The 26,860-nt window shown below is 58.6% G+C and overlaps 2 protein-coding genes across 4 annotated transcripts; one reads left to right on the top strand and one right to left on the bottom strand.

Annotated features, from left to right (window-relative positions):
- Positions 1 to 2,514: 2,514 nt before the first annotated feature.
- On the top strand, positions 2,515 to 8,397 carry KLC3 (kinesin light chain 3). 3 transcript variants are annotated; one of them, XM_090260610.1, is made up of 13 exons: positions 2,532 to 3,097; positions 3,478 to 3,743; positions 4,211 to 4,441; positions 4,680 to 4,746; positions 5,129 to 5,348; positions 5,719 to 5,806; positions 5,897 to 5,998; positions 6,530 to 6,703; positions 7,281 to 7,371; positions 7,450 to 7,490; positions 7,580 to 7,686; positions 7,842 to 7,905; positions 8,166 to 8,397. In XM_090260610.1, exons 1-13 carry the CDS (start codon positions 3,022 to 3,024, stop codon positions 8,235 to 8,237), a joined length of 1,599 nt encoding a protein of 532 aa, XP_090116736.1. In that variant the 5' UTR covers positions 2,532 to 3,021; the 3' UTR covers positions 8,238 to 8,397. The 3 variants fall into 3 exon arrangements, with proteins under 3 accessions (XP_090116735.1, XP_090116737.1, XP_090116736.1); XM_090260609.1 differs by having other exon boundaries at positions 2,515 to 3,097; positions 7,281 to 7,490; XM_090260611.1 differs by lacking the exon at positions 8,166 to 8,397 and having other exon boundaries at positions 2,517 to 3,097; positions 7,580 to 7,613.
- Positions 6,932 to 22,758, bottom strand: ERCC2 (ERCC excision repair 2, TFIIH core complex helicase subunit). The gene is made up of 24 exons (XM_090260612.1): positions 22,694 to 22,758; positions 22,265 to 22,364; positions 21,273 to 21,350; positions 21,135 to 21,197; positions 20,853 to 20,966; positions 18,660 to 18,776; positions 18,446 to 18,562; positions 18,047 to 18,170; positions 17,862 to 17,958; positions 17,573 to 17,706; positions 17,326 to 17,494; positions 16,107 to 16,225; positions 13,697 to 13,766; positions 13,538 to 13,607; positions 13,343 to 13,444; positions 12,214 to 12,277; positions 11,546 to 11,667; positions 10,083 to 10,175; positions 9,892 to 9,964; positions 9,625 to 9,695; positions 9,392 to 9,535; positions 9,158 to 9,301; positions 8,530 to 8,628; positions 6,932 to 7,835 (listed from the first exon to the last, which is right to left on the bottom strand). The coding sequence occupies exons 1-23, from the start codon at positions 22,696 to 22,698 to the stop codon at positions 8,536 to 8,538; spliced, it is 2,283 nt and encodes a 760-aa protein (XP_090116738.1). The 5' UTR covers positions 22,699 to 22,758; the 3' UTR covers positions 6,932 to 7,835; positions 8,530 to 8,535.
- Positions 22,759 to 26,860: the final 4,102 nt, after the last annotated feature.

Genomic DNA, 26,860 nt, shown 5'->3' with positions numbered 1-26,860 from the left:
CTTTGAGACGAGACCAGACAAATGGTGAGATCTGTGAGAAGAGAGGTCCAAGTAGAAGGCACAGCCGAGGCAAAGGCCCAACGGCTGAAACTGCAAGGAGGCCTGTGGATCTGGGATCCAAAGTTTCCAAGAGTCCGAGTTCTTAAGGTTCGAGCCTTCCGAGGCCCTTGTTTCCAGGCTTCGCACACGCGGACTCATCCTCAGAGTCGACGGGCCCTGAAGGATCCTGGCTCTGCGTCCGAGGTGCTGCAATAATTCCCTTCGGGCTCTCGCCGCCGGCCTAAACTTTCCCCAGGCGGTGGGCGGGGCCCGCCTCACCTGCGGGGGGCGGAGCGCCTGACCGCCCAGCCCCTCGGAGGACCCGCCCACGGCCCCGGACGCGGGGTACCGCTGGGAGCCGCCGGGCGTGCGCGGCTTTCCGGACGCGGCCGGGCGCAGCGCTGCGGAGTGGGTTCCGGAACCGGCCGCGGTCAGGTGGGCGCCGGGAGTGCGGGGCGGGGGGTCCCGGGGACCTCGAGGATGGAGGCGGTTGCGGAGGGTGAGGGCCGGGCCTGGCTCACCCTTGGGCCCGCTCGTTTGGCAACGGGGACCGGCCCGGGGGCCCCCGGACATCTCCTGCCCCGCCATGGGGCTCCCCCGGCTCTGGAGGCCTAGCTGGGGCCGCGCCCCCTCCCCCGTGCGCAGGTAAACAGGAGCGGGGGCGGAGCTTAGGGGGAGGGAGGGGGCCCTTGTGACGGCTGCTGGGAAGCCGGGGTGCGCGGGGCTGGGCAGGGGTACGTCGTGTGGCTCCGGTGGGACGTCTTGCCTGCGAGTGCATGGAGACAGTGTGTGCGTTTGAGAGATGGTGTACGAAGCTGAGGGGTGTGTGTGATGGTGTAGGAAGCTCAGGTGTGTGCAGAGATGTCGGGCTGAGGGTCTGGGTGTGAAGGGGAGATGGACTGTGGGCGTGACCCGGCGAGGGCGCACAGGGACTGTGTGAATGATGTGGAAATGCGGGCTGCCCCTGACTGAGTTTGTACCCATGCGCGTGCGTGTGGCTGTGTGGCTGGGAGGGGGGTGAACTGTTTATAGGATCAAGTGTGAGTGAGACCATGAGGTTGCACGGCTGTGGTTGTCTTTCTGCCTGTAAGAAGGGGGGTGACACGGAGGTGGCAGTGTGTGCAGCAGGACGGCCATGTGGGGTGTGACTGACCGTTGTCAGCTGTGTGGTTGTGCACATAGGGCTGAGCACATGCAGGGGGCAGTGCTGTGTGGCTGTGTGTGTCCCTGTAGCTGGTACTGAGGTCTTCAGTCGGGCTGCGGGGCTGCAGGCGGGGCTGCGTCTGGAGCACTCGGCTCAGCTGCCTGAGGCTGGGCATGAGGCTGTGGGTGGCTGTATAAACTGGCAAAATTACGTGAGTACTGGTTGTGGTTGGTAAATGGCTCTTGAACTTGTGTGATTGTGCTTGGCTGTGTGAGACTAAGGATGGTGTGACACACGTACACACACACACACATATACAAAGGGACTGATAAACGCACAAACATATACAGGGAGAGAGAGACTGAGGATGATGAGCCGCCCCTCGGTTCGTTGGAGCGTCGTCCTGGGCACCAGAACGGTTGCAGGTCTGATTCCCAGTCAGGGCACGTACCTAGGTTGGGAGTTCGATCCTTGGCTGGGGCACATGTGGGAGGCAACCAATTGATGTTTCTCTCTCTCTCTCTTTCTCTCCCCCATCCCCCTTCTCTCCCTTTTTCTCTCTCTAAAATCAATAAACATATCCTCAAGTGAGGATTTAAAAAAATTATTTTTAAAACCCACATGATTACATGCTGCCCTTACTGCGTGTCTGTGTATGATAGTGAACTTGCGAGCAGGTGCAGAAACCCCTGGCAGCTCGCGGTGGACACAGTGACTCCAGTGATATGTGCCTGAGAGGGTGTGTGCGGGAACTGTGGCATTGCCTCTGCATGTCCCCACCGCTGTCTGTGCCCTGGGCACCCACTTGTGATGCGTAGCTGAGTCTGAGTTCAGGGAACATTTGCACACCTGCATTTGGAGCTCTATGTGTGTAGCTGTGTGTGCGCCACGTGCAGGTGTGCACATCCCCAGCTGGCCCGGCAGGCAAGGAGTTGGGGGCGTTGGAGGAAGTGGGGGAGATGGCGGTCTGTCCGTCACCTGGGAGTGTGTGCCCTTGAGGAGGCGCCAGGCGCACAGTGGCGACTGGGCTGCTTGCTTGTGGGACTGCTGAGCGTGGGAGGGGGCGTGTGTCGTGAGCCTCAGCGAGGAGATGGTCTGAATGTGAGACGTTTGGGGTTTGGTTATATTCTCAGGGGTGAGAGTTGGTTTCTGCATGTATTGTGTGTTGGTGTTTATTTCTGAGGGGAAGTAAAATATGCCTGTGTGTTGGGCTGTGTTTCCAAGGGGGGAGTGTGTGTGTGTGGTTGCCTGAGTTTGTGTGCTGCATGGGGTTGTGTTTTGAAAGGAAAGTGTGGATGGGTGTGAGGGTGTTTATTGAGTTTCATTTTTTAGAGGAAGGATGTGTCCAGAATGTGCTGCATTTCTGAGAGGAGAGTATGTCTGCGTTACAAGAGTCCCTTCTGAGGGTGTGAGTTGAGTTGTAGTTCTGAGACGGGAGTGTGTATGAGGCCTCCAGAGGCGCCACCGACTATAATTGACCGTTACCCACACACAGCCACAGGAAGCCCCACGTGTACAACACAACCCCCAGATCATTATGATCTGAGCCTTAGACCCTCAGCTGTCACATGGCCAGTGACATCCATGCACCACGCCTGTCACACGGGTGTCCCAACATGCCTTGAGCTGGCTGGGCCTGTCCACAGTGCAGGGCGGAACCCTGTTCCCTCAGGGTCTATCAGCTCCCAGGCCCCCGGATCCCACACGTGGGGCTCACCACCCTGACGCCCATCTAGAGGCCTCCTCTGCTTCCGGCCCCCCGGCCCCCCGGCCCTCTCCTCCTGTCCCAGCCACCAGCCCCAGTGGTCTGACTGGTTCCCAACAAAAACACCCTGAGAATGAGCTCACTGAGAGGCTGCCGCCTCCACACACCGCGCCCCACACACCCGGCAGCGGAGGTGCCTTCAGCTCCAGGTCACGCAGCTGGGGGGTCTGGGCCAGGGCATCCGGGGCCCGTGGGGTGCTGAGGGCTGGCCCAGTGAGCTGGGGCAGGTGGGAGGCCACCGGGCAGCCGTGGGCCCTCCTTGGTTAGTCATCCGTGGGGCTGTGGAGCTGTGCTCAGGGCTGAGAACAGACCAAGGTGGACTGGAAGTGCCCAGTTGAGGCTGCCGGCATGGCTGCGGGACAGGCTGTCGGCTGGAAGGAGGAGGGTGCGGGTCGGAGGCAGAGGGCTGGCCGGGATGGCCGGAAAGGGAGATAGCTGGGAGGGGTCCCTCTGGCCGGAGCGGCTCAGAGGCGGAGGGGCTGGCTTGCCTGGCCTTGACAAGGATTCCCCGATCCTGGCTGCCCCCCAGGAGCCGCCATGTCTGTGCAGGTGGCAGCCCCCGGGGGCGTGGGGCTGGGCCCCGAGCACCTGAGCCCCGAGGAGCTGGTGCGGCAGACCCGGCAAGTGGTGCAGGGGCTGGAGGCCCTCCGAGCCGAGCACCGGGGCCTGGCCGGGCACCTGGCGGAGGCCCTGGCAGGACAGGGCCCGGCGGCTGGCGTGGAGCTGCTGGAAGAAAAGCGGCAGGTGGTGAGCCACTCGCTGGAAGCCATCGAGCTGGGACTGGGCGAGGCCCAGGTACGAGGGGTCCAGCTCTGGTGGGGAGACTCTGACCTGGGGGGCGGCCTGGGAGGAGGGCCCAGGTATGCAGGGGATAAGCCTGGGGCAGGTGAGACCTGGGGAGCCAGGCCTGGGAGGGGGAGGCTTTAGTCCAGAGATGGGGTCCCTGAGCAACACTGGGGGCCCTTGGATGTGACAGGAACCCCTGAACCAGATGGGGGTCCTTCCACAGAACTGTGAGTCCTGGGAAGATTTGGGGGTGCAAGGGTGGGACATGAAGTCCCTCAGTATAATTTGTGTGCCTGGTGAAAGCATGGGGGGTCCCTGGAGTCTCTGCACCCTTGGAGTCACACTGGAGGGCCCTCTGCAGAATCTGGGGCATCCTTGGCAGAATGGGTTGCTCTGGCTTGCACGTGAGGCCCTGGGCTGGGGCAGGGGCTGCCTGAGCCCCGACCCTCGCCACTCCCCCCCCCCCCCCCCCGCAGGTGCTGCTGGCCCTGTCGGCGCACGTGGGCGCCCTGGAGGCCGAGAAGCAGCGGCTGCGAGCGCAGGCCCGGCGGCTGGCCCAGGAGAACGCGTGGCTGCGGGAGGAGCTGGAGGAGACGCAGCGGCGGCTGCGGGCCAGCGAGGAGGCCGTGGCCCAGCTGGAGGAGGAGAAGAGCCACCTGGAGTTCCTGGGGCAGCTGCGCCAGTATGACCCGCCTGCGGAGAGCCAGGTGCTGCTGGCCGGGCGAGGCGGGGCCCGCAACCCTCCATGGAGCCCAGTGCTCTCGGCCCTCAGAGAACCCCCAACCCACGAGAACTTCCACAGAACCCCCAGCCCCTCCCCCACAAGCCCTCAGGAGACGCTGGAGGTCCTGACCACCACCTCCCTCAAATCTGAGACTCAGGGCCCCCATCTCTGAAACTAACTCCAAACCCTCACGACTCCCCACTTTTCTATCCTCTGCGCAGTCTGACTCTCCCCCTCGCCGAGACAGCCTGGCCTCCCTGTTCCCCAGTGAGGAGGAGGAAAGGAAAGGTGGGTGTCGGGGGGAGCACCTGACCGCAGGAGCCCAGCTGCGCAGGGCGAAAGGCTGGGGCTGGGGAGGGACTGCGGGACCCCAAGGACTTTGAGCAGGGGCTGGGGGAGGTCAGGACAGGGTGTCGGGAGAATGAAGCAGGTGGCTGTGGGGGTGACAGTGGGCAGGTAGGGCTGGAAGGTGTGAAGCCCGGCAGGTAGGTGCCTGTGCTCACATCCCAGTGAAATGGCCGGGATCCCGATCTCAGAAGTCAGTGCAGGGCCCCACGGTCCCGGGGTCCAGTTGGACAGGACAGCGAGGCAACTCTGGGGTGTATGTGTCCCCTCGAGTGAGGCTGGAGGGGCAGGAGGCCTGCAGTGACTACACACCTGCCACCCCCAGGCTCTGCGGCAGTGGGCGCTGCAGCAGCTCAACAGGGCGGCTACGAGATCCCGGCGCGCCTTCGGACCCTGCACAACCTCGTCATCCAGTACGCGGGACAGGGCCGCTATGAGGTGGCCGTGCCTCTGTGCCGCCAGGCCTTAGAGGACCTGGAGCGGAGCTCAGGCCACTGCCACCCTGACGTGGCCACCATGCTCAACATCCTGGCACTGGTATACCGGTGAGGGCTGCCGCTGGCTACGGCTGGAGGGGCAGCAAGGGTGGGAGCCATTGTTGGGTGGGAGAGGGGGACCCTGGAGTCTGCTCTGTCAGCGCGGGTTACTGGGGTGGGGGACAGAGGTTAGAGAGGCCACTTCGATCCAAGCAAAGCGAAGTCAGGGAGTGTGGGTGACAGAGACCCAACAGAGTGGCGATACCTGGAGTGGCCAGAGGCTTGGCAGTGAACTGGAGGTATGGGGACCTGTGCTAGACTTAGGAGGTGTGGGGAGACCCAGAAGGGACCCCCCACAATGTGTCACCCATGCTGGCGTCAGCCCGGACCCTGCTACCCTACCCTGGCCGACCCCCTCCACCCCTGCGCTGCCCCACAGGGACCAGAACAAGTACAAAGAAGCCACGGAGCTTCTGCACGATGCCCTTCGCATCCGGGAGCAGACACTAGGCCCTGAGCACCCGGCGGTGAGTGGGGCCTGGGAGGGAGGGCGGGAGTGTGGGCGGGCGGGCTGCAGGCTGCCTTCCTACCCTGACCTGCCTCCCCCAACCCCACAGGTGGCCGCCACCCTGAACAACCTGGCTGTTCTCTACGGAAAGCGCGGGCGGTACCGGGAGGCGGAGCCCCTGTGCCAACGAGCCCTGGAGATCCGTGAGAAGGTCCTGCCCCTGCCCAGCCCGAGTCCGTGTCCAGGGAGGCCCTTCCCATTGGGTCCTAGAATGCTCATCTGTGGATCTCACAGTGATGCTGACCCTGGGCTGCCCCAGTTTGTTCCTGTGACCCCCTAACCTGTTACGTCCTTCTCACCGGACGTCATGAGCCACCAATTGAAGCCTAGAGTGGCCATTCCTGTGATCCACCACCCTTGACCTCCCCGAGCGCCATTTGATCTTGACTCCTGAGTGACCTGTCTTGTAACTCACCTCACATGCCCCCATCTGGTACAGTCCCCTCCCTGATCTACCCATTTGACCTTGTATCCCAAGGTCAGGTGGCTTCTGGACCACCATGACCTCTGACCTGATGAATCTCCAGTTTGGTGTAACTTGGGCCCTCCGGCTGAACTTCATGTACTTACTTCTCCACTTCAACCCTGTGGTCCCTAACTTGTGACCCCCATTATGGCTGCTGGCATCACATGGCCTACCAGTCCGAATGACCCCAAGGACTTGTAACCCCACCACCCCTAGGTCCTGGGTGCCGACCACCCGGACGTGGCCAAGCAGCTCAACAACCTGGCCCTGCTCTGCCAGAACCAGGGCAAGTTCGAGGAGATGGAGCGGCACTACGCTCGAGCCCTGAGCATCTACGAGGCCCTGGGCGGGCCCAGTGACCCAAACGTGGCGAAGACCAAGAACAACCTGGTGAGGGCGCCGTGGGCCTGGCGGGGGGGGGCACCTTGACTCAAGGGTGGCACGCCAGACGCCTAAAGCCCCTCTGCCAGGCTTGTGGAGGGTTTCCCTGAGACTCGGCTTCCCGACTGGGCCCTGCCCGGGTGAGACTGCTCAGCACAGAGGGTGCGCAGGTGTCAGGGAACAGGCCGGGGGGTGCCGGCCGGGGGACAGCCTGTGACAGAAGCTGGAGAGACTGGCCTGGAGCAGATGACATCATCAGACATTTATTAAGTTCTACATCCCCCGCTTAGTGCTTTCCCTATACCATCCATTTCATAAAGGACCCCGTGAGGTAGGTGTTCTTGTGGCCCCCATTTTGTAGATGAGGAAACTAAGGCACAAAGAGGTCATGTCACCAGCCCAAGGCAGAGCAGGAAACAGGCTGAGCCAGGAAGTCCCCTGCCCTGGGTCACCTAGGCAGGAAGTGGTGGGGTCAGGTGGCGGGCTGAGGCCTGGAGTGGGGGCCGGGGGGAGGGGGCTGGGCCTGGAGGCAGTGCTGGGGGCTCCCAGACCGGAGCCAGGATCAGCCAGGCCGCACCCCCTGCAGGCCTCAGCCTACCTGAAACAGAACAAGTACCAGCAAGCGGAAGAGCTATACAAAGAAATCCTCAGCAGGGAGGACCTGCCTGCCCCTCTCGGTGAGCCCCCAGTCCCTCCCCGCCCCCCCAGGTGGTTCCTTAGTGTCGCGACCACAATGTCCCCCATCTGTTCCCCAGGGGCCCCCAGCACAGGTACAGCTGGTGACACAGCACGACAGGTGAGGACGGGCTTCACTTTGGCTCCCAGGGAGGGCATGGGGACTGGATGGGATGTGGGAACTGACCAGTGTCCCGGGGGCCCCCCCAGACCCTTCGTCGGAGCAGCTCCTTCTCCAAGTTCCGTGAGTCTATCCGGCGTTCAAGTGAGAAGCTGGTGTCCCGTCTCAGAGGCGAGGGGGCGGCGGGAGCAGCCGGGTGAGTGTTGGGTCGGGTCAACGAGGAGCCTAACGGCAGCAGCCCCTCCCCTCGTCCTGCTCCAGAGCCTCCTGTGGCTCCCACCTCCTCTGGCCAGGGCGGTCCTCCCCAGGGTGGGCGCCAGGCCTGCCCGGACTCACGCGTTCCCTCTGCAGGATGAAGAGAGCTGTGTCACTCAGCACGCTGCACATGGGGGGCGCAAGCGCTCCTGGGACGCAGGTGAGGGGGAGACGGGGGCCCCCAGCTCGAGGCTGCAGTGGGGGCCATGCTGACAGGCCGAGGCAAGGGATGGGAGGGGACAGGCCGGCACTTGGTAGGCTGGGTTTTACTAGGGGGTCAAGGTGAGGACAGGACGGTGAGCAAGAGCCCCTGCAGGGGGCAAGCTGGCAGCTAGGCTGCTGGGGTGGCTCTGGTGGCATCTGGAGCAGGTGTGTCCTGCCCTCACCCACCCTTTAGCCGTCGCTTGTGCCTGTCCCCAGTCCCCCAGCCGGCACCTGCGCGAGGCTTCTCGGACCCTCAGCGCCAGCACCCAGGACTTGGGCCCCCGCTGAAGTCGACAGCGGCGCGCGGATGCAGCTTCTCGGGGCGAGGAGGAGAGGGTGGCCCAGAGGAGTCCTTTCGTCTCCCTGCCCGGCTCCCACCTCTGGGGGACACCTGGGGCATTGGGCTGCCCTCTCCTCCTGCGATTAAAGGCTGTCGATTTGGCTGCCAGGAGTGTCTGCTGAGGTTTCCTTCCCGCAAGGCCCTTCCGGTGCCTCCTGGAGGCCCTTCCACGCCTCTGGGCCCCAGGGCCGGGTGAGACTCGGGAGTCACCAGGAACAGCTTTCATGGGCCTGCCCTCACCTCGCGCTACAGCTGCTGTGCAATCTGCTGGATCCTCTGCAGCGTCTCCTCCGACTCCAGCTGCTCCAGGCTGAGCAGAGACAGGCCCAGCTGATCCTCCTGGAGGCGGGGGACAGAGAGGGAGGGGTCAGGCCGGGGGCGGGGAGACAGCTGCCGCACTTCCTCACACGCCCACATGAGGAAACTGGGGGCCAGAGTGACAGGAGGTGGCTTGCATGGGACTACACGGCGCTCCAGGGACAGCATGCTCGAACCTGGAAACACCCGTAGGACGCAGAGCGCACTATCCCTGTGAACAGGAGACGGGCCAGGAGGGGGTGGCCAGAGCGCTGTGTCCAAGCTAGAGCAGGATCAGCTTTCCCGGGGCCCCGCCTGCCTGCCCACCCCAGTTCTCGCCCTTCCTCCTCGGGGCTCCCCCACACCTGCTCACCTGCTGCAGACACACGCTGGCGTCTGGAGCCCTTGACTCCCCACAGTTCCCAGGCCAGGCCCGTGGGCGCACACAAGCCTCTCTTTGTTAAGGGCAGGCTGGGGTTGGGGCGTGGGGAGGAAGCCAAGAGGCCTTCCCAGGGGAGGAGCTCAGCCTGGGCGGGCGAAGGGGCCCGGGGGCCGGCCAGCTCCAGCTCACCCTGTGGAATGGCTGCGCCATCTGCCGCAGGAAAAACTTGGCCACCTGGACTCCCTCGTCCACGGTCAGGTTGAGGTTCGCGTCCGTGAGGTGCTCCTGGATCCAGCGGGGCAGCTTCCCCCGCTTGTCTGCCCGGGCAAACCGCTGTGAGGAGGGCGGGAGAGAAGGGGACGCGGTCAGGCCGCTGCCCGGCCCTCCCCAGCTGGACAGTGGCTCCGGGCCCTGAACCCGCACCTTGTCAGCGAAGATCATGAGGCCGTAGTCCGTCTTGCCCCGGATGGCCCGGCCCACACACTGGGCCGCGTGGCGCATGGCATCGAAAGTGAGAAAGTCGTTCTCACGGATCTGGAACTGGTCCCGCAGGTATTCCAGCCGCGCCTGCGGTGGCGACAGGGGGAAGTGGTCCCTAGCGCCCTGTCCCTCTGCGTGCGGCCCCTTCTGACACCCCGTGACCCTAGGCTGCTCACCTTGAGGATGCGGCTCTGGGTGTAGACGTAGGGGACACCGAACATGATGACAGCCCGCCCGAAGTGGTGCACTGTGTGGGCAGCAGGTGGCGGTGAGGGGTCACCCACGGGACCCACCAGAGAGCCGCCCTCATGGAGCCCAGGAGAGGGAAGTGGGATGCTCTGAGGGCCCCACCCAGCACCCAGGGGTGCAGCGAGGGGAGGCCGCGCACACCCAGGCTGTGGGCAGTGCTCTGGGGGAGGCTCGGGGAGGGCCAGTCTACTCACCAAAGTCGATCCCCTCGGACACTTTGCCTCGAGCCACTGACAGCAGGATGGCCCCGCGGCCGTTCTCGCAGGCCTGGGGCGGGGCGTGGGGGGGGGGGCAAGAGAGAGCTGCAGCCCCGCAGAGCTGCCCACTGTGGCCCCTCTCCAGCCGCTCTTTGAGCATTACCCCCCCGCCCCACCCCCATACTCACCTCCTGGTACTTCTCCAGGGCGACGCTGGTCTCAGCCCCGTCTTGGGTCTCAATAAAGAGCAGCTTGTTCCTCTGGATGTTTTCGAGGATGCCCTGGGGAGGACACTCGGCAGGTCAGGGCGTGGGCGGCAGCAAGATTCAGCTCACAGGTGTCCTGGCGACACTGCTGTGCTGGGTGCCCAGCCCACAGACCGCTTCCCTCCCTGGCAGAGACCCGGAGGGAGGGAGGGAGGTGGCACTGGCTAGCCTCACTGCTTTCTGGAAACTCCATGTTCCTGGTGGGGACTGATCCCCACACCCATCTTTGGGACAAGAGGGGCAGGCATGTGGCCCGAGACGGCCAATCAGGACATGCCCCCACCGCAGCGGCTGGCGGAGAAGCTGACGTAGGCCCAGCAGAGCCCATCAGAGGCCACCAGAGATTTCAGCTGTGACACTGATGGAGACATGTGACCAAGGACAGGCACACAGGCCAGCAGGACAGAACCGGGGGTCTAGGAACACACCCGTAACACTCAGTGGGGACAGCGCTTTTCCATAAGTGGAGCTGGAGCAACTGGCTTTCCACACAGGGAAAATGAACCCCGACCCACACCACTCGCAAAGATGAACCTGAGCTGCTCACAGACCTAGATGCGAAGCTAAACCGACAGAGCTTTCTAGAATCAAACACACGAGACTACCTCTGTGACCTTGGGGTAGGCAAAGGTTTCGTAAACAGGACACAAGAGGCACTCAGGACATGGGGCTCAGGGGGCCAGCAGCCACCTCGTGTGCGCGTGTGGGAGGAGCCTGAGGCCAAACGGGGGTCCTGACTGCGGGTGGACAAGGTGCCCAACTGCCCCCGGGAGTTTGGATTAGCCCAGCTCACCCCTCTCACCCCAGAGGAGCGCCTGCTTTCACCCACCCCCGAGAGCCGGGCCACGGGCCACAGAAGCGGAAAGCACAGAGCGGCGCCCCTTCCCCACATCCTGCCACCACCCAGTGCGCGGCTCCCCTGCTCCCCGTTTCCAAACGGCCCATGACCTCGCCCACACTCCCCGGTGCAGACTCTGCCCTGAGCCTGTCCAGCTGTAATTCTCCGAAACCTTCCTCTAACAGGACAGCACCCAGCTGTCTCCACGTCAAGCTGCATGTGCTAGGGGACAGTCACAGTGGTAACCCCTCAAAGCAGCAAGGAAACCGGGAACCAAGAAGGTAGGGGGAGCTAATTCTCCTGAGGGTGTGCCTTTGAGGGAAGGGCCCACAGAGGCTGCTAACGTCTTAGTTCTTAACCTGGGTGTGGGGGGAGGGGCATGGGGTTACACGCCATTTCTTCATTAAACGGGTCCTATGTCTTATACACTCCTGTCACCTATGACGCATCACCATTTACAACGCAAATGAAGCGAACACAGGAGCAGATCCATGATCTGCAAAGCGGGGGCCCTTCCTGGGTGCGAATGGCAAAGGCGGGGGCATACCTGCTCGTACCAGGAGGCCACAGTGCTCTCCATGTACTGGTAGCTGGTGAAGAAGGCCACGATGCCATCGGGGACCACGGCAGACATCTCCAGCAGGAGGTTCCCATAGTTCCGGATCACCGCTGCAAGGGGTCAGAGTTGGCCTGGGTCCTCTTCCCCCCACTCACTGCCTATCACAGTGTTCCTGTCCAGCGCCCAGTCTGGAACCTGGGGTTCCTTGAGCCCCAATGAGCTGTCTTTGGGCTGTTCACACACACATTCCCCTCCTCCTTGCAGGCCAGTGGGAGGACAGCACCCTCCCCCCACCCCATCCCCCAAGGTTAGGTGTGGCCATGTGACTTGCCATGGCCAATGAAAGGAGTGCAGAAGTGGCTGTCACCTCCAGGTGAGCACCCCTGTGGGCCAGTGTACAGTTCCCCTCGGTCACCATGATCCCTCCTACCACATCACGCCACAGCAGTGATGTGTCCAATGGTGGAGCTTCCCAGAGAAGTGACACCGGGCAGGTCCCCACCAGCCCACAATGCATGAACCGTGGACAGGAAGGAACCCCCGTGTGAAGCCACTCTGACTTGGGAGTATTTGTTACTGCAGCAAGACTTAGGCCATACTGACTGATAAACCTCCCCTCCTGGAACCCAAACCAACCACCCCCATGGGCAGCATACCAATATCGTCCCGGGTCTCAAACTTGGAGCTGATGGCCACCTGATCGTTGCCACGGCCGATGATCTGGAGGGAGCAGGAGAGGTCACAATAAGCGAAGCAGCAGCAACCACTCCAGTGTGAGTGCAGGTTGCCAGCTGGGGCTGGTCTAAATTTTTTATAGGCATGGTATCACTGAATGAACCCTCAGCTACCCTGTTATCTGTATTGCACAGAAAAATGACCTAAGGCTCAGAGAAGGTGAGTCGCCTGAGCAAATCATGTAGCAGACAAACAGCTGAGATGGAACTGGACCGCAGTCTGCCCGTTCCCAACCAGCAAGTCCACTCCCGCGGACCCCTGCTTCCGGCCAGTCTGGTCCCAGGATGACATGCCCCACCATGACCTTGACAGCCACTGGTCACCCCCACCAGCAGCCTCACAAAGCCACACTGCAGTGCATGGTCAGCACCAGTCCACAATCCCTGGAAAACAGTCCCCAAAGTCACAACAGTCTGGGGAATCCGTATATTTAAGTTGGGCACAAAGTAATGGAGCAGCAAAACCTGCCCTGCCCTGAGTCTATTCAGTCCTGACTGAGCTCCCTTTGTGGCTTTTTTAAGCTGTTTTGCTGCTGAAATAATCGTGTGACTTTGACCAGGGGATACTGCTCAGGCCCTTGGGGAGCGTTGCCCAGCACACAGCACATGCCTTGGTTCTGAAGTCTGGAAGATTCTCAGTTCTCAAACACACCTGGCCCATGAGCTTCGGATGAAGGACCGAGGGCCGGTGCTAGGATGCCCAATTTACAGAGGAGACTGAGGCAGAGCAGAAGGGTCACTTACCAAGGTCACAGCCAAACAATGAACTGGGCAAAGCCAAGTTAAGCAAGCGCCAGGCCCCAGGCCACATAAGCATTTTACACCCGTCAGCTCACTCTCCCCCGTTGCCCTGGGAGATCACGGAGGAGGCATCCCGTCTAACAGATGAGAAAACCGAGACTGGGGCCATGCCCACAGGGAGGGGTGGCATGAGCCCAGAACCTGTGCCCTGAGCAGCAAAACTCTCCTGCTGACCAACAGACAGAGCAGAGAAGAAAGATGGCCCCTCGCTTTCATCTGCCCATCTGTCACCCAACTCCCTCTCACGCACCATGGGGCACAGGCAGACCCGGGCCAGTGTCATGGTGAAGGTTGCCATGGTGACAGGGTGGAAGTCCAGGATCTTGGGGTAGATGTCCAGTGGGGACAGCGTCTGTAGTGGGGGCAACAGGAGGGAGCTCAGCAGGACTGGGCAGGAACCAGGAGCCCCACAGGGGAGGGCTGTGGGGCAGAGAAGGAGCCTCACCCCAGATGTGATGATGACAGACTGGAAGCGCTCAAACACGGGCTTGATGGCCAGCGAGGCGTCCATGCAGCTGTGGGAAGCAGACGAAGGTGGTGAAGGCCAGGCGGGGGTGCTGAGGCCCCAGAGTCCATTTACACCCCCGCTGGGGTTAGCCCTCACCTGAAATGCAGGATGGGGTTGGCAATGGTGGGGGTCCTGTCATCAAAGGGCTCGATGATGATGGTGAAACCTACAGGGGCCGGTGAGAATCCTGGGGTGCCGGTGATGGCCATGCCCACTCGTCCAGTCCCCACCCCCACAGTGAAAGGGACCAGACACTTGCAGCCCAAGCCTAAAACCAGGAACCTGAGTCCAGATTACCCTATCACCTGCCCGCTCCCCGGCCCCAGGCCCAGCACCTGTGCCAGCATTCATTGAGGATCCGGAGCACAGCGTGCCCAAGGTTTACTCCTCAGTCTCCCCCAGGGCCACAAGGGCCCGCCCTGCCCCTCACGCCTTCACCCTGGCCCTTTCCGTCCAAGCCATCAGGAGGCCACCAGCTCTGCTTCCGAAGTCATTCTGCAATCTAACCCCACCCCTCACGTCCTCCCGAGTCCAGCTGCCGTACCCTCCTGCCTGAACCACTGTAGTCTCCTCCTCCCTGGGCTCCCAGCTCCCACCCCTGCTCCCATCGCCACAGCCACAGGGGCCCTGGGAACTCCCGAGTCGGGTCACATCCCTCCCCTGCTCAGAAGCCCCTCCTCATAGCACCCCCCACGTCTCCTAGGGTCCAGGATCCTCTGTGAGACCTTGCCACTCTGACCCCAATTCCTCTTCACTCATGGGCCCCCTGCCTAACTTTCAAAAACCACCAGGCTCACTCCACCCCAGGGCCTTTGCACTTGCTGACCCGGGAAAGCGTCCTAAGCAGCTAGCTCCCTGTGGTCATTTGGGACTCGGCTCAAACATCAGCTCCTCAGAAACACCTTCCCCGGCCACCCTGGCCACTGCAGGCCTGCTCCAACATGGCAACCTATTTGTTTCTCATGAAAATGATCACTTTCTGAAATTATCTTCCTTGCTTGTTTGTGTCTTTGCTACCATTCTTTCCCTCCAGAATATGAGTTCCAGAAGGTCAGGAATGAGGAGGTCTTTATTCTACCGCTTCCCCAGTGCTGGCCTTGGCCCATTCGTTAAACAAATAGATAAATAGATATTCGATTTCACTTTGTTATGAAAGTAAGTCAAGTCCTCTGTGCCCAGCCCTGCGCTGGGGACACAGCAGTGACTGAGACAGCTCTGGCCGTGCACTCTCAGAACTCGCAGTTCAGTGGTGGGGACACAGACCTGTCCCCAGACAGTGACCACCCAGAGTGGCAGGGCTGGGATGGGAAAGCCCCGAAGAGGGGGCCAGGCCCAGACTGGAAGTCAGAGAAGGCTGCATGGAGGAAGGGAAATCCCTACTAAGCTGAGAACTGAAGGATGAGGAGGCCATGGGGGGCTGAGGAGGATGGGGAGGTGGGGAGCAGAAGAGAAGGCCCCAGCAGGAAGACAGCGTGGGATGGAGGGACGGACGCTGAAGGAAGCTGCCAGTGGGCCCTGCTGCTGACGGGCTGGCCCTGGGGTGGCGGAGTGGACTCCCCATCCTCCCACCGAGGCCGGCCCAGCCGCCAGACAGTAGGCAGGCCTGACCTGGTTTCCTGAGAGAGGAGTAATCCCCGGGGATCCCCCTGAGCCCTGGGCCGGCCTACAGCTGAGGAAGGGGAAGGAATGCCGCCAAGTAAAGGCGACGAAGCCTCTGGACACTTGCCCTCTCCCTGGTAAGCTGCAGATTCGAGCATCATCCTTGACTCCCGCCACCCCCAGGCCCCAAGTCTGGGCTCTTTACCTCCCACATCTCTCTCCAACCACCCCCTTCTCTCGTCCAGCCCTGGCTCAGGCTCTGTCTGCCCTGCCCCCAGTCCCTGCGGGAAGAATCTTTCTCAAGTGCAAGTCTGCCCCGGCCACTCCCTTGCTCAGAACCTGCCATGGCTCCCCAGTGCCAACAGGACAGAACGACCAAGTCCCTACCACACCCGAAGTCTAAGCTGACTCCACAGAACTTCTGTGACCTTATCTGATACCACTGCCACCCCCATTGCCCCCAGTCTGCAGCCAGGAGGCTCCTCTGAAAACACAGATCTGAGCATAGGGCTTGCTCCCTCAGAACTGCTGGTGGCTCCCGCCCTGGCTGGTGTGGCTCAGTGGACTGAGCACCGGCCTGCAAACCAAAAGGTGGCCAGTTTGATTCCCCGTCAGGGCACATGCCTGGGTTGCAGGCCGGGTCCCCAGTTGGGGGTGTGGGAGAGGCAACCACACATTGACGCTTCTCTCCCCTTCTCTGTCCCTTCCCCTCTCTCTAAAAATAAATAAATAAACTCTATAAAAAAACAGAAGTGTCAGTGGCTCCCAGTGCCCTCAAAGCCCGAACTCCTGAGCCCTGCTCTCCGAGGTCCTGAGTGTCCCAGCCCCACAGACACCCTCAGGACTCCTCTGGGGCCCTGATTCCAGCTGCCACAGGCCCAGCAGGGGCAGGAAGAGGTGTGCTTACCCCTCGCGTAGGTGCTGACAAGGGTGGCAAAGTTAGCCAGCAGGGTGAGCGGGGAGAAGTCGGCGAGGTCAGTGATCTCCAGGGTGTGCAGCAGGGAGCGGAGGCGCTCGGCGCAGAACCTGATGGGGGGGCCAGACAGGTGAGCGGGCAGTGGGCAGTACAGACAGGACCGGCAGCCCCTGCCTGCCGTGGTGAGGGCCCGTGATCATGCATCTGTCTCCACAGGGGACTGGGTGCTCAGTGAGGGCAGGGACTGGCACGGTTTTGGTCACCTCTGTGCCCACACATTGTACAAGTGCACATCAGGCAGAGCCATGATTGCAGGACGGCCGCAGGGCAATAATCACACACCCGAGGCCCTGGCTGGGGAGCTCAGTTGGTTAGAGCATCATCCTGATATGCCAAAGTTGTGGGTTCGATCTCCAGTCAGGGCACATATAAGAATCAACCAAGGAACGCATCGATCAGTGGAACAACAGATCTATGGCTCTCTCTCTCCTTCCCTTCCTCTCTAAAATCAATAAATACAAATTTAAAGCATAAAATAAATAAAAATAATCACACACCCAAGTCACATGGTCCCATGTCACACGTGGTCACACACTCTCATATGCAAGTTTCCGGTCAAAGTAGGAGATGCACACCCACACCTAGAATCCCAGTCACGTGACTCCTGCACGGCCACACGGTCATACACTCACACCCAGAACCTCACACTCAGCCACCCTGGTGACACATACAGCATCCGAGTCCCACATGCTCACACACCGTCGCAGAGTCTCACACATACTGTGTCCCACCCATGTATACACAAGGCCACCCGGCCGCAAGCAGTGACCACCCGCCTGGAGGCTCTCACCCTTGGGGACAGGGCATGGAGCAGGACCACCTGCCCCCAGAGTTGGGGGCGTGCCAGAGGCAACCGATCAATGTTTTCCTCCTTCTGTGTCTCCCTCCCTTCCCCTCTAAAAAAATACATAAATAAAAAATAAAATCTTAATTAAAAAAAAGAAACAACAATGTGTTCATTAAACTCTCTTCAGGTAAATTCTCTGATCAAGCCACATGCTGCCCGCCAGGCCCCTGCCCAACACAGGGAGCCCAGGACCAGCTCCGACCTGGCCCCTGGGCCTGCTCTGGCCAGCAGGTGTCGCTCATCCTCTCCACCCCCGACCCCCCACTCACTCCTGACCCAGGCCAGGGGCGCGCGGGGCCGCACCTGAGGGGCTTGCGCTGGATGCACACGCGCTGCGCCAGGCCGCTCAGGAAGGCGGGGGGGCTCTCCTGCACCACGTGCTGCACGCGCAGCCGCCACTTGACGTACTCCAGCAGCCGCCGCAGGAAGCCCAGGAAGTGCTCGGCCGTGCGGATGGAGCCCGGCACCGCCTCTGCGGGGAGACGGCGTCAGCCTCCGCGCCGCGCGGACTGAGCGGGACGGGGAGCGGCCGAGGCGGGCGGCAGCTCACCCTGCAGCACCTCGTCGGGCAGCACCGGGTTGGCCAGGTGGGCGTCCGTCTCCCGGGCGACGCTGGCCTCCCGCAAGCCCTCCACGAGGCGCCGGTACTCCTCGCGCAGTCGCTTCTCGTCCGTCTCCTTGATCCTGCGGGGACACAGGGTGTAGGAAGAGCAGGGGACACCTGAGGGGACACCGGGACAGGACTGGTGTCCCTAGAGGCCGGTCAGGCAGAGAACGGGGATGCGGGAGAGGCAGGGGCAAGGTGGGCACCAGGGTCTGCCAGCCGCCCGCGCCCCCACCTGAGCACTGTCCTCTGCAGGGTCTCCAGGTTGCCCTGGCACCTGTCGAGGGTCCGGCGGGTGAGGTTGACACTCATGGAGTCGATGCAGACGTTGTCTGGAGAGGAGGGGGCAGAGGGCCAGGCTCAGGCAGGCAGACAGGGAGGCAGCCTGAGGGGCGGCCTCACCCCCGGGCCCCTCCTCACCGATGTTGTGGGCCTCGTCAAAGACCACCACAGCTTTGCGGGCCAGCTCCTTGGACACCAGGTCTGCAATCTTGGGGTCCAGGAGGTAGTGGTAGCTGTAAACCACCACGTTGGCATGCAGGATCTGGGGGGCATGGAGGGGAAGGTTATGCCCGACTGCCCCCCGTAATGCCTGAACCCCGCTACCTCCCACCCGCCCCCACGACCGCATCCCTTCCTCACAGGCCTGCAGAGGCGAGGCAGGACGGACTGACACAGACAAGGCACAAAAATAAGCAAGGTGACAGCCAGCCAGACAGAGGCACGGACCCACAGGGAGATACAGGCAGACAGACGCGAGGGCAGGCGGCCCGAAACTCGCGCACACGCCCCCGGCCCGCCCCCCACCAGCCTCCTCACCGAGTAGCGGGCAAGGAAGTACGGGCACCAGCCCTGGCGCCGCCCCACGGCCTTCAGATCATCCAGGTTGTAGATGCCAGCAGGGAGGGGGGCCTGGCGCCCGTGAATGTCAAATTCCTGGGGTGGGACGAGAGGGCGGCTGGCGGTCAGGGCGGTGGGCGGCCTCAGGCCGTCTGGCCTGCCCTCCCGCAGCCCGGCCTGGCCCGGCAGGCACCTCGTAGAAGTGGCAGTGGGGCAGGCTGGTGTCCTGCTGGTACTGCGTGCGCACGTAGGAGGCTGTGAGGCTGTGGCATTTCCCATCGACATCTTTCCCAAAGCGCAGGGGCGTCACCTGGGGAGAGGGCGGAGTGCGCGGCTTAGCACGGAGCGCGCTCCAGAGCCCAACCCCTGCTGGGGCCCGCACCTCCCGACTGCGTGGGATGGGCGGCTGTCTTGTCTGGGCTGAGATGAGCGGATTTTTGGAAAACTCAAACCTCAGTCGGTTTCAGTAATAAACCGTTAAGACATCTGGGCCCTGGCTGGTGTGTGTCAGTGGACTCAGCGCCAGCCTATGAACCAAAAGGTCACCGGTTCAGTTCCCGGTCAGGACACACGCCTGGGTTGCGGGCCACATACCCAGCTGGGGGCACGGGAGAGGCAACCGATGAAGGTATCTCTCGCACATGGATGTTTCTCTCCCTCTCTTTCTCCCTCCCTTCCCCACTTTCTAAAAATAAATATTTTTTTAAAACCCACTATTTAAAAAAAAGACACGTGGGAACTTACTGCCCGGGTGCAAGCAGTGGCAAAATTGTTACCCTTAAGTAATTAGTTATAAAATATTCAGCCCTATATACAATGAAGTATTATTCAGCCACAAAAAAGAAGGAAATCTTGCCGTTTGCAACAACATGGTTAGACCTTCAGGGCATTATCTTAGTGAAATAAGTCACCCAGAGAAAGACAAATTACGTATGACCTCACACATATAGAAACTAAAACAAAAGAAAGAAAGAAACAACCAAGCTCATAGACACAGAGAAGAGCCTGTGGTCACCAGAGCAGGGCTGGAGGTGGGTGAAATGGGGGAAGACGGTCAAAGGTACAAACTTCCAGTTACAAGTCAGTCGTGGGGATGTAATGTACAGCCTGGTGACTAGAGTTAATACTATATTGCATATCTAAAAATTGTTAAGAGAACAGATCTTAAAAGTTTGCATCACAAGAAAAATTTTTTGTATAACTACGTCCGATGACGGATATTAACTAGACTTATTGCAGTAATCATTTCGCAGTTCGTATACAAATGTTAGGTCATTATGTTGTGCACCTGAAACTAATGTCAATACATTAAGCCTGTAAGATTTTTATTTAATAGCAAAGCAATTGACTTATTGGGAAAACCCTCCAGTGACAGGGGGAATTAGCCAGATCACGACCAATTTCCAAGCCTGTAAGATTCTTTAGTGTGTGGATTAAAAATAATTGCTTAATCTTTGAAAAAGCTCAGATAATCAGGATCTTGGCAAGGTCTCAGAATCAGAAGAGGGTCTGATCACACGGCATGGCAAACTGACTTGCCCATGCCCTGCTCTGTGCCCTCCAAGGAGGGCTCCGCTGTAGGTACTGTCACAGCCCAGGACCGCCTTTCCCCCAAACAGAACCCTCCCCTTCACCAACAGGAAGGCTCTGAGGCTGCCAACCCTTACCTCTCCCTTTCCTATTCCAGCAGTAAGTGCTACTTCTCTTTAATTATCACTCACCATGTGTATTATTTCTCACAGATTCTTACAAATAACATTACAGAATACACATTCCATGAGTTACTGCATGTAAACTTAGAATGCCTGCTGCATAGAACAACGCCTGGTGCATAGGGAGCCCTGTGGTTCTGTAACATAATTTTAAAATAACAACTAATATTCTATATGTCATGTATCTATTAATATCATGATAATTTTTTCTTTTTTTTATGCCCCGCCCCAAGTTCGTGATAATTTCTAATATTCTTTTAGTTCTTTGTACATGCTAAGGGCTATACATAGATTATCTCACCTAATCTTATCAACAAGTGGATGAAGCAGGTACCTATTTATTCTCATTTTATAGAAAGGGAAACTGAGGCCCAGACTGCAGAAATCACCTATCCAAGAGTACACAACTAATAAGTTCCATAGCCAGGAAACCAAACTCCAGGAAGTGCCTTTTTAACCTTTCCCAGGCTGGGGAGAAAGTAGGAGGGCTCCCTGGAGGAGGTGTGTGCTTGCCTTGGCTATGAACAATAGTGGAATTTGACAAGTGAGAAAAGAATTGTGTGTGGCCCCTGCATATCTCTTGGAGAGGTCTGGTCTCAAGTGTTAAAACTCCTGGTTGGATGGAAGTTTCCTCAAACCTGGAGCTTAGCGTGAGGGGCAGAATGGGCACTCACCTCAGGATGAATACACAGGTTCTTCCGAGAGCTCAGAGCCAGCCCCAAAAACGATAGCTTCTCACCCTCCTGCTTCTCATAGAAGCTGAGCAACTTCCGAAGCTCTTCAATCACCTGTGCCCGTTGAGGAGGGAGGGGGACTTGGCCTCAATGAAGGCACAAGCCCCTGCCCAGCCAGACCCCAGCCCCTTCCCCAACTTCTGAAACACCCACCCCAAACCCACCAGGGGACCAGTGAGGTCCTGCGAAAGTTCGGGAGCATGAGGCTCGGCCCCAGCTCACCTTCTCAATCTCAGGCACCGTCCTTGAGCAGTAGATGAGCTTAGTCACCTCCAGCGGGTATGCCTGCCGACGACAATGGGCTCAGCCTGTCTGGCCCCTTTCCCTCTTCCCCCTCCACAGGCCCAGTGAGCCACTTACCCGCTGGTATGCCATGATCAGGGCCAACAGGGACACTGTCTTCCCAGTGCCCGAGGGCATCTCCAGGACTCCATGACCCTGTATGTTGGGAATGAGAGGAGCTCAACATGGGCTCTAAGAACTTCAGGGGCACAATCTCTGGGGACAGCCCCCACCCCCAAAATGCCACCATCTTGGAATGGCGGGACAGCACAGCAATTGGAAGTCTGGGGCCTAGGAGCCCCACTTCTGCCACCTCTTTGTTGAGTGGTCTTTGGCAAGTGCCTTCACCTCTCTAGCTTCAGTGTCCTCCTCTCTGAAATGGGCTAATAAGCTCTAATGAAAAACTGGGGGTTACATATTCCGCATAGTATCTGATATAAGTGAACTCCTTCTCTTTTAATTTAGCAAACCCTTCCACAGCACTTACTGTGTGGCTGGCAGTACTTCTAAGTGTCTTACATGAGGGTTTGTCAGCTTTGCCTCTGTTGACATTTGGGGACAGGATAATGGTTGGTTGTGCAGGGCTGTCCTGCACACTGTAAGATGTTTAGCAGCATCCATGGCCTCTACCCACTAGATGACAGAAGCACCCCCACCCCAGCAGTATGCCAACCAGGAATGTCTCCAGGCACTGCCGAATGTCCTCTAGGGGTCAAAATCATCCCCCGTTGACAACCACTACCCTTACTTAGTGAACTAAGTCATGCAACCCTCACGTTAACCTCTGAGGTAGGTACCAGTACTGCGCCCATTTTGCAGAGGAGAGAACTACAGAACAGGGACGTGAAATGATTTACCCAAGGGCACACAGCCATGCATCCAGGATTCCAACTCAGGTAGCGGTCCCCAAATTCTCTATGTTCCCACCACGGAGCAGCTCAGCCTTTCATAAATGTCAGCTGCTGCTTTTACTACCTATTGTTACTTTAGACAACAGGTGGTTTGGGAGGGATGGCTTTCCGGGGACCTCGGGTTTCCGTCTGAGCCGCCCTTGCGGCGGCCCCGCGCACCTTGGCATCCAGCGTGCGTTTGAGCTCCAGCATGTAGGAGAACTGCTCCGGGTAGATGTAGTCGTACGGGAAGTAGACCAGCAGCCCGTCCACGTTGAGCCTGGCGGTGCGGGCTGCCTGGTCAGTCATGCGTCCTCTCAACCCTGCTCCAGGCCCTACACTCCCCAGTCGGCGGGCCGAGGGCGACTACCCGCCGCGCTCGGCCCGCCGGTCCCCTCGGATACTCCCCAGTTCCCCAGAAGCCTCGGGGTCCCCACGGCATCTCCTCGCTGCCCATCCCCGTTACGACACCTTGGATCCCCGCGGCTGTCCCCACCCCACATCTCAGTTGTCCCTCGCCCCACAGGGATCCCGAGCACGCCCACCGGTCCCCCCATTTTCCAAGACCCCGCGCCCGCCCGCGAGCCCCAAACCCCAACCCCCTCTCACTTCATGGCGCCGGCTGTGGCTAGAAACGGCGTCAACCCGCCTCCCTCGTGAATATTCAATAAGGCAGAATCCGTGGGGCGTCCTCGAGCCGCCGCTCCACCTTTCTCACGACACCATTGGCTGATCCTGTTCGTCACTCACCGAAGTGGAGCCAATCAAGATAACGCGCGTGCGCACCGCAATACGAGGGCGGACTCCTGGGAGGAGCTGTGCCAGAGGCGTCGCTGAGGATCGCCGAAGACCAAGAACGAAACATGGGAGGGAGAGTACCGAGAGAGTCGATCCCATTTATTAGGATTCGGTCTTCCCGCATCAGCCCGGATTATCTGATAGCAAAGAGAGGATAGGGGAAATAACAGGGAAATTGGGGATCCATTTAGGTCCACATGTTATCACACCAGACAAACACGCATTTATAAAATACCTGTGTTCTCCTCGCTGGTGTGGCTCAGTGGATAAAGCCCCAGCCTGGGCACCAAAGTGTCACCGGTTCGATTCCCAGTCAGGGCACATGCCTGGGTTGCAGGCCATGTCCCCAGTTGGGGGCACGCAAGAGGCAAGCGCACATGGGTGTTTCTCTCCCTCTCTTTCTCCTTCCCTTCCCCCCTGTTACAGAAACGGGGGAGTCCAAAAACAAACCCCAGAGTTTGCGGCTGGGAGATAGGGAGCAGGAAGCAGCTTTCAGGATGCCCTTGCATGCCTGGAGCTAGTGGCTGGAAACATTGTTGCAAAGATCCGCTTTACTTCCAAGACGCAGGAAGACGGGAGGTATCTTGGACTGTGGGCTGGTAGGAAGAAGCAGACAGAGCCTACCTAGGGTTCTGTGAATGGTCAGGACTGTTTGCAACGTGAGAGGACGCAGGGAGAGAGAGGAGGCAGGGAGGAGGAGAGAAGCAGCTGTGGAGATTTGGGGCTGGCTCTGGCTCTAGGAGGCTCTCTCTCTCAGGCTCTCTCTGGCCCTCCCGCCCTCACTCTGTGGCTCTTGTGGGCTCCCTCCATCTGGCTTGGAGAAGGGGTCTCCAGGCGGCTTTAAGAAGAGGCTCTTGCCAGGCTGCTTTGAGAAGGAGAGGAGATCCATGCGGTTTGCAGGAAGAAGGCAGTTTGCAAGGAGGCTGAGAATCCAGGCGGTCCTGCATTGAGAGCTGGAGGGCACCACAGCACAGAAAGGACCTCCCCAATCAGAACTGAGTGATTGGCAGCTACTGGTAAAGCTGAACTGTGCCTAGGAAGTAGGGAAACGGTGTTTCTGACTTTCCTAAGACTGGCCAGGTCTGAGAGGGGGAGGCAGGGCTATGTGTAAATAAACAATTCTTTTTCTTTTCACCAAACTCTGGTATTCAGAGTTATGATTCTGGCGGCGGGCAATCAGGCCCGTAACTAAACAGCCCGTGGGTTCTGTTTCAATCGGAGCAGCCCAGGGGTTCTGTTACACCCCCGCTAAAAATAAATAAATAAAATCCTTTTAAACATTAAATTAATTAATTAAATAAAATACCTGTGTCCTAAACTTCTCTGGGATAATAATTCTTCTCATTTATGGAGCTCTTGCTATTTGCCAGATACTGTCTTAATCAGGTAGTAATAAAAAGGCACTGTGGTTGGATGGTTAAGTTGTAGACTTCAACCAGAATGCCTGGGTCCAAATCCCGGCTCCAGTCTACTACAAAGCTGTGTGACCGTGATCAAATTACCTAACTTCTCTGGTGTTCCATTTTTGTATCTGCGAAGTAGAATATTTAGGTTATCTACAGTGTAGACGACACTTAAACTAATTCATATAAAGCAGTTAAAACTGGATTTAGCACATACTAAGCATTCAATAAATGCTAGCTTTTATGTGTTTGTTTCAGAAATAATGATGGGACATCTACTGTGTGCCTGACCCTGTGCTAAGCCCTGGGTTACCACTTCCTTCATAATCTCCTCACTTTCATTCATTCATTCATTCACTCACATATATTTCCGGAGCCCCGGCTCTGTGCACACTCCGTACTGGGTGGTGAAAGGCACACAACAGTGACTTACTGAGACGAGCCTCGGCATGGCCTCTAAGGGCTCAGATTCCAGTGGGGAAGACAGACTCTTCCGTAGACAGTGAGGACACAGAGCGTGCAGGGCTGGGAAGGGGGTGGGATGAGAAGCAGCACCTCACCCAGCTGTAAAGACTTGGGCAAGTGTTTCTCTGAAACTCAGTTTCCTCACCTCTAAAGTGAGAATAATGATACTGTAAGAGAGTGGACAGAAGCCTCAGAATTTGGGGGGTGGGATTCAGTGGAGCACAGCCACTTTCTGGAGAGATGCCTAGTTTCTTAGTTATGCAAATGGCTATGGCCACTCCACTCACCAAGGAGATGGGAAGGGCTTTAACTAAGAATGGTGACAAAAGAGCTTGGGGATGGGGGTGCCTGGGAGAGATTCTGCATGTAGCCAGGATGGTTCACTACATTGACTGTGTCACAGGCTGTGGTCAGGGATTTAAAAATAAGGCAGCAGCCATTAATCAAGAGAGAGCCACATGGTTTGAAAGAGAGCAGAGGCACCCCACCAGCCGGCCATGAGGTCGGGTGTGCAGGAAGGTGCCACACAGATCTGGATTAATAGCTGAAAAACACCGTGACATGGGCGAAACTCCCCAGTCAGGCCCGAATGAATGGGAGCTGCCAGGAGAGTGGAACTGTGTCTGGGAAATACAGAGTCACGGACTTCTATTTTCCTAGAGGAAGACGGTTCCTCTGACTTTTCTGCCCGGAGGCTGGCCTGACTAGGCAGGACTATGTGTTTTTGGGTGTTTTAAGGGAGTGAGACTTAATGGCAGAAACCTGCCATTAATCTAAATCTGTATAATCTTTAAATAAACAATTCCTTTCCTTTTCACCAAACTCTGGTATTGGGAGTTATGCTTTTTGGCGGCAGGCAATGGGGCCCCCCATAACTGAGCAGCTTGAAGTTCTGTTTCAATACTTACACCAACAAATGACATTTATTATACAGTCATACAAACGACAATACAGTCCCAAAGTCAGACAAAGGCTCTGAAAATAGGTCCTATGGAGCTTGAACTCATACCGTGGTGATAATGGGGGCCAGTGTTGAGCCAGTTAATGAGGTCACCAAGTTGACCCTGAACCTAACCAAAGGAACGATCCATGGGGACAGCTACACCCAGAGATGCTCCTTGCAGAACAATGTACAGAGCAAACTGGGAAGAGCAAACCTACATGATGTCAGGTGGTCGGGAGTAAGCCATGATGCTGCCTTCTGTTAGGAAAAGTCTGTGCTCCGCACACCCTATTCCAGCCCCATCTTGCTGCTTAGACCTGTTTTCCACTTGCCCCCTGGTGTCCTCTTTGCCTGTGAGTTGTCTCCCCCACCTTACCCTGCCTCCCTCCTACCACTCATCTTCAGCTCTCAAAGAGACATCCCCTCCTCCAGGAAGCCCTCCTCACCCCCAGGCTGGGTCAGGCACCCTTTCAAAGCTTCCCCCATCCCAGCCCTGTCTATTCCTTTAAGTCGGGGGAAGGGAGGAAAGGAAGGAGGACATCTTCAACTAAGGATATAATAAAATGAAATCAAGCATTGGATTTACACATGCCAGGCCCTGTACTAAGCATCCTGTCACTTGCCTGACATCATTCCCCACTGTTCTCTTTCTTACTCACTCCTCCCAGCTACACTTGGCTCCGGGCTCTTCCACCCAGGCCCCCGGCCTGCATTAGTCAGCTAATCTGTATAACAACTTACCCACAAATGTCATGACTGGAGAACACCCGCGTTTACTCTGTATGTCAGGAACGGAATACAGCCGTGGTCATCCAGCTCTACTTGGAAATGACCCAACACTAAGCTCACCTGGTGCTCCCTGGCAGGATTCATTTCTTTGCTGGCTGGGAGCTGGGAGCCCCCTCAGGTCCCTGGCTCGGGGGCACTTCTGAGGGCAGCAGGCTGCATCAAAGCGGGAAAGCAAGAAGAACCAGAGAGAGATGCAAAGATGGAAGTCACTGTCTTTTATAACCTTATGTCAGAAGGGACAGTCCATCACTTTCGCTGCATCCCATTCTTTAGAGATACAGTGCTACATCCAGCTCATGCTCAGGGGAGGGGTTGCTTCAGGGCGTGAATACTGGGAGGCGGGATAGTGGGGAGCCATTTTAGAATGACTGGCTCCTG

Source organism: Furipterus horrens, unplaced genomic scaffold (genome assembly GCF_987537825.1).
Source record: "Furipterus horrens unplaced genomic scaffold, mFurHor1.1.pri manual_scaffold_13, whole genome shotgun sequence".
In the NCBI taxonomy this organism is placed as follows: domain Eukaryota; kingdom Metazoa; phylum Chordata; class Mammalia; order Chiroptera; family Furipteridae; genus Furipterus; species Furipterus horrens.
The sequence above is the reverse complement of the archived record's forward strand: the minus strand, read 5'-3'. Positions and strand labels throughout refer to the sequence as shown.

Excerpts from the sequence above, each read along its gene's own strand:
- KLC3 (XM_090260609.1), top strand. The coding sequence starts at position 3,022 with ATGAGCTCACTGAGAGGCTGCCGCCTCCACACACCGCGCCCCACACAC. Across the intron at positions 5,349-5,718 it reads ATCCTGGCACTGGTATACCG|GGACCAGAACAAGTACAAAG; the intron begins GTGAGGGCTGCC and ends GCTGCCCCACAG. Across the intron at positions 5,807-5,896 it reads TAGGCCCTGAGCACCCGGCG|GTGGCCGCCACCCTGAACAA; the intron begins GTGAGTGGGGCC and ends CCAACCCCACAG.
- ERCC2 (XM_090260612.1), bottom strand. Across the intron at positions 9,696-9,891 it reads GTCCGAGGGGATCGACTTTG|TGCACCACTTCGGGCGGGCT; the intron begins GTGAGTAGACTG and ends CTGCCCACACAG. Across the intron at positions 9,536-9,624 it reads CCCAGAGCCGCATCCTCAAG|GCGCGGCTGGAATACCTGCG; the intron begins GTGAGCAGCCTA and ends TCGCCACCGCAG.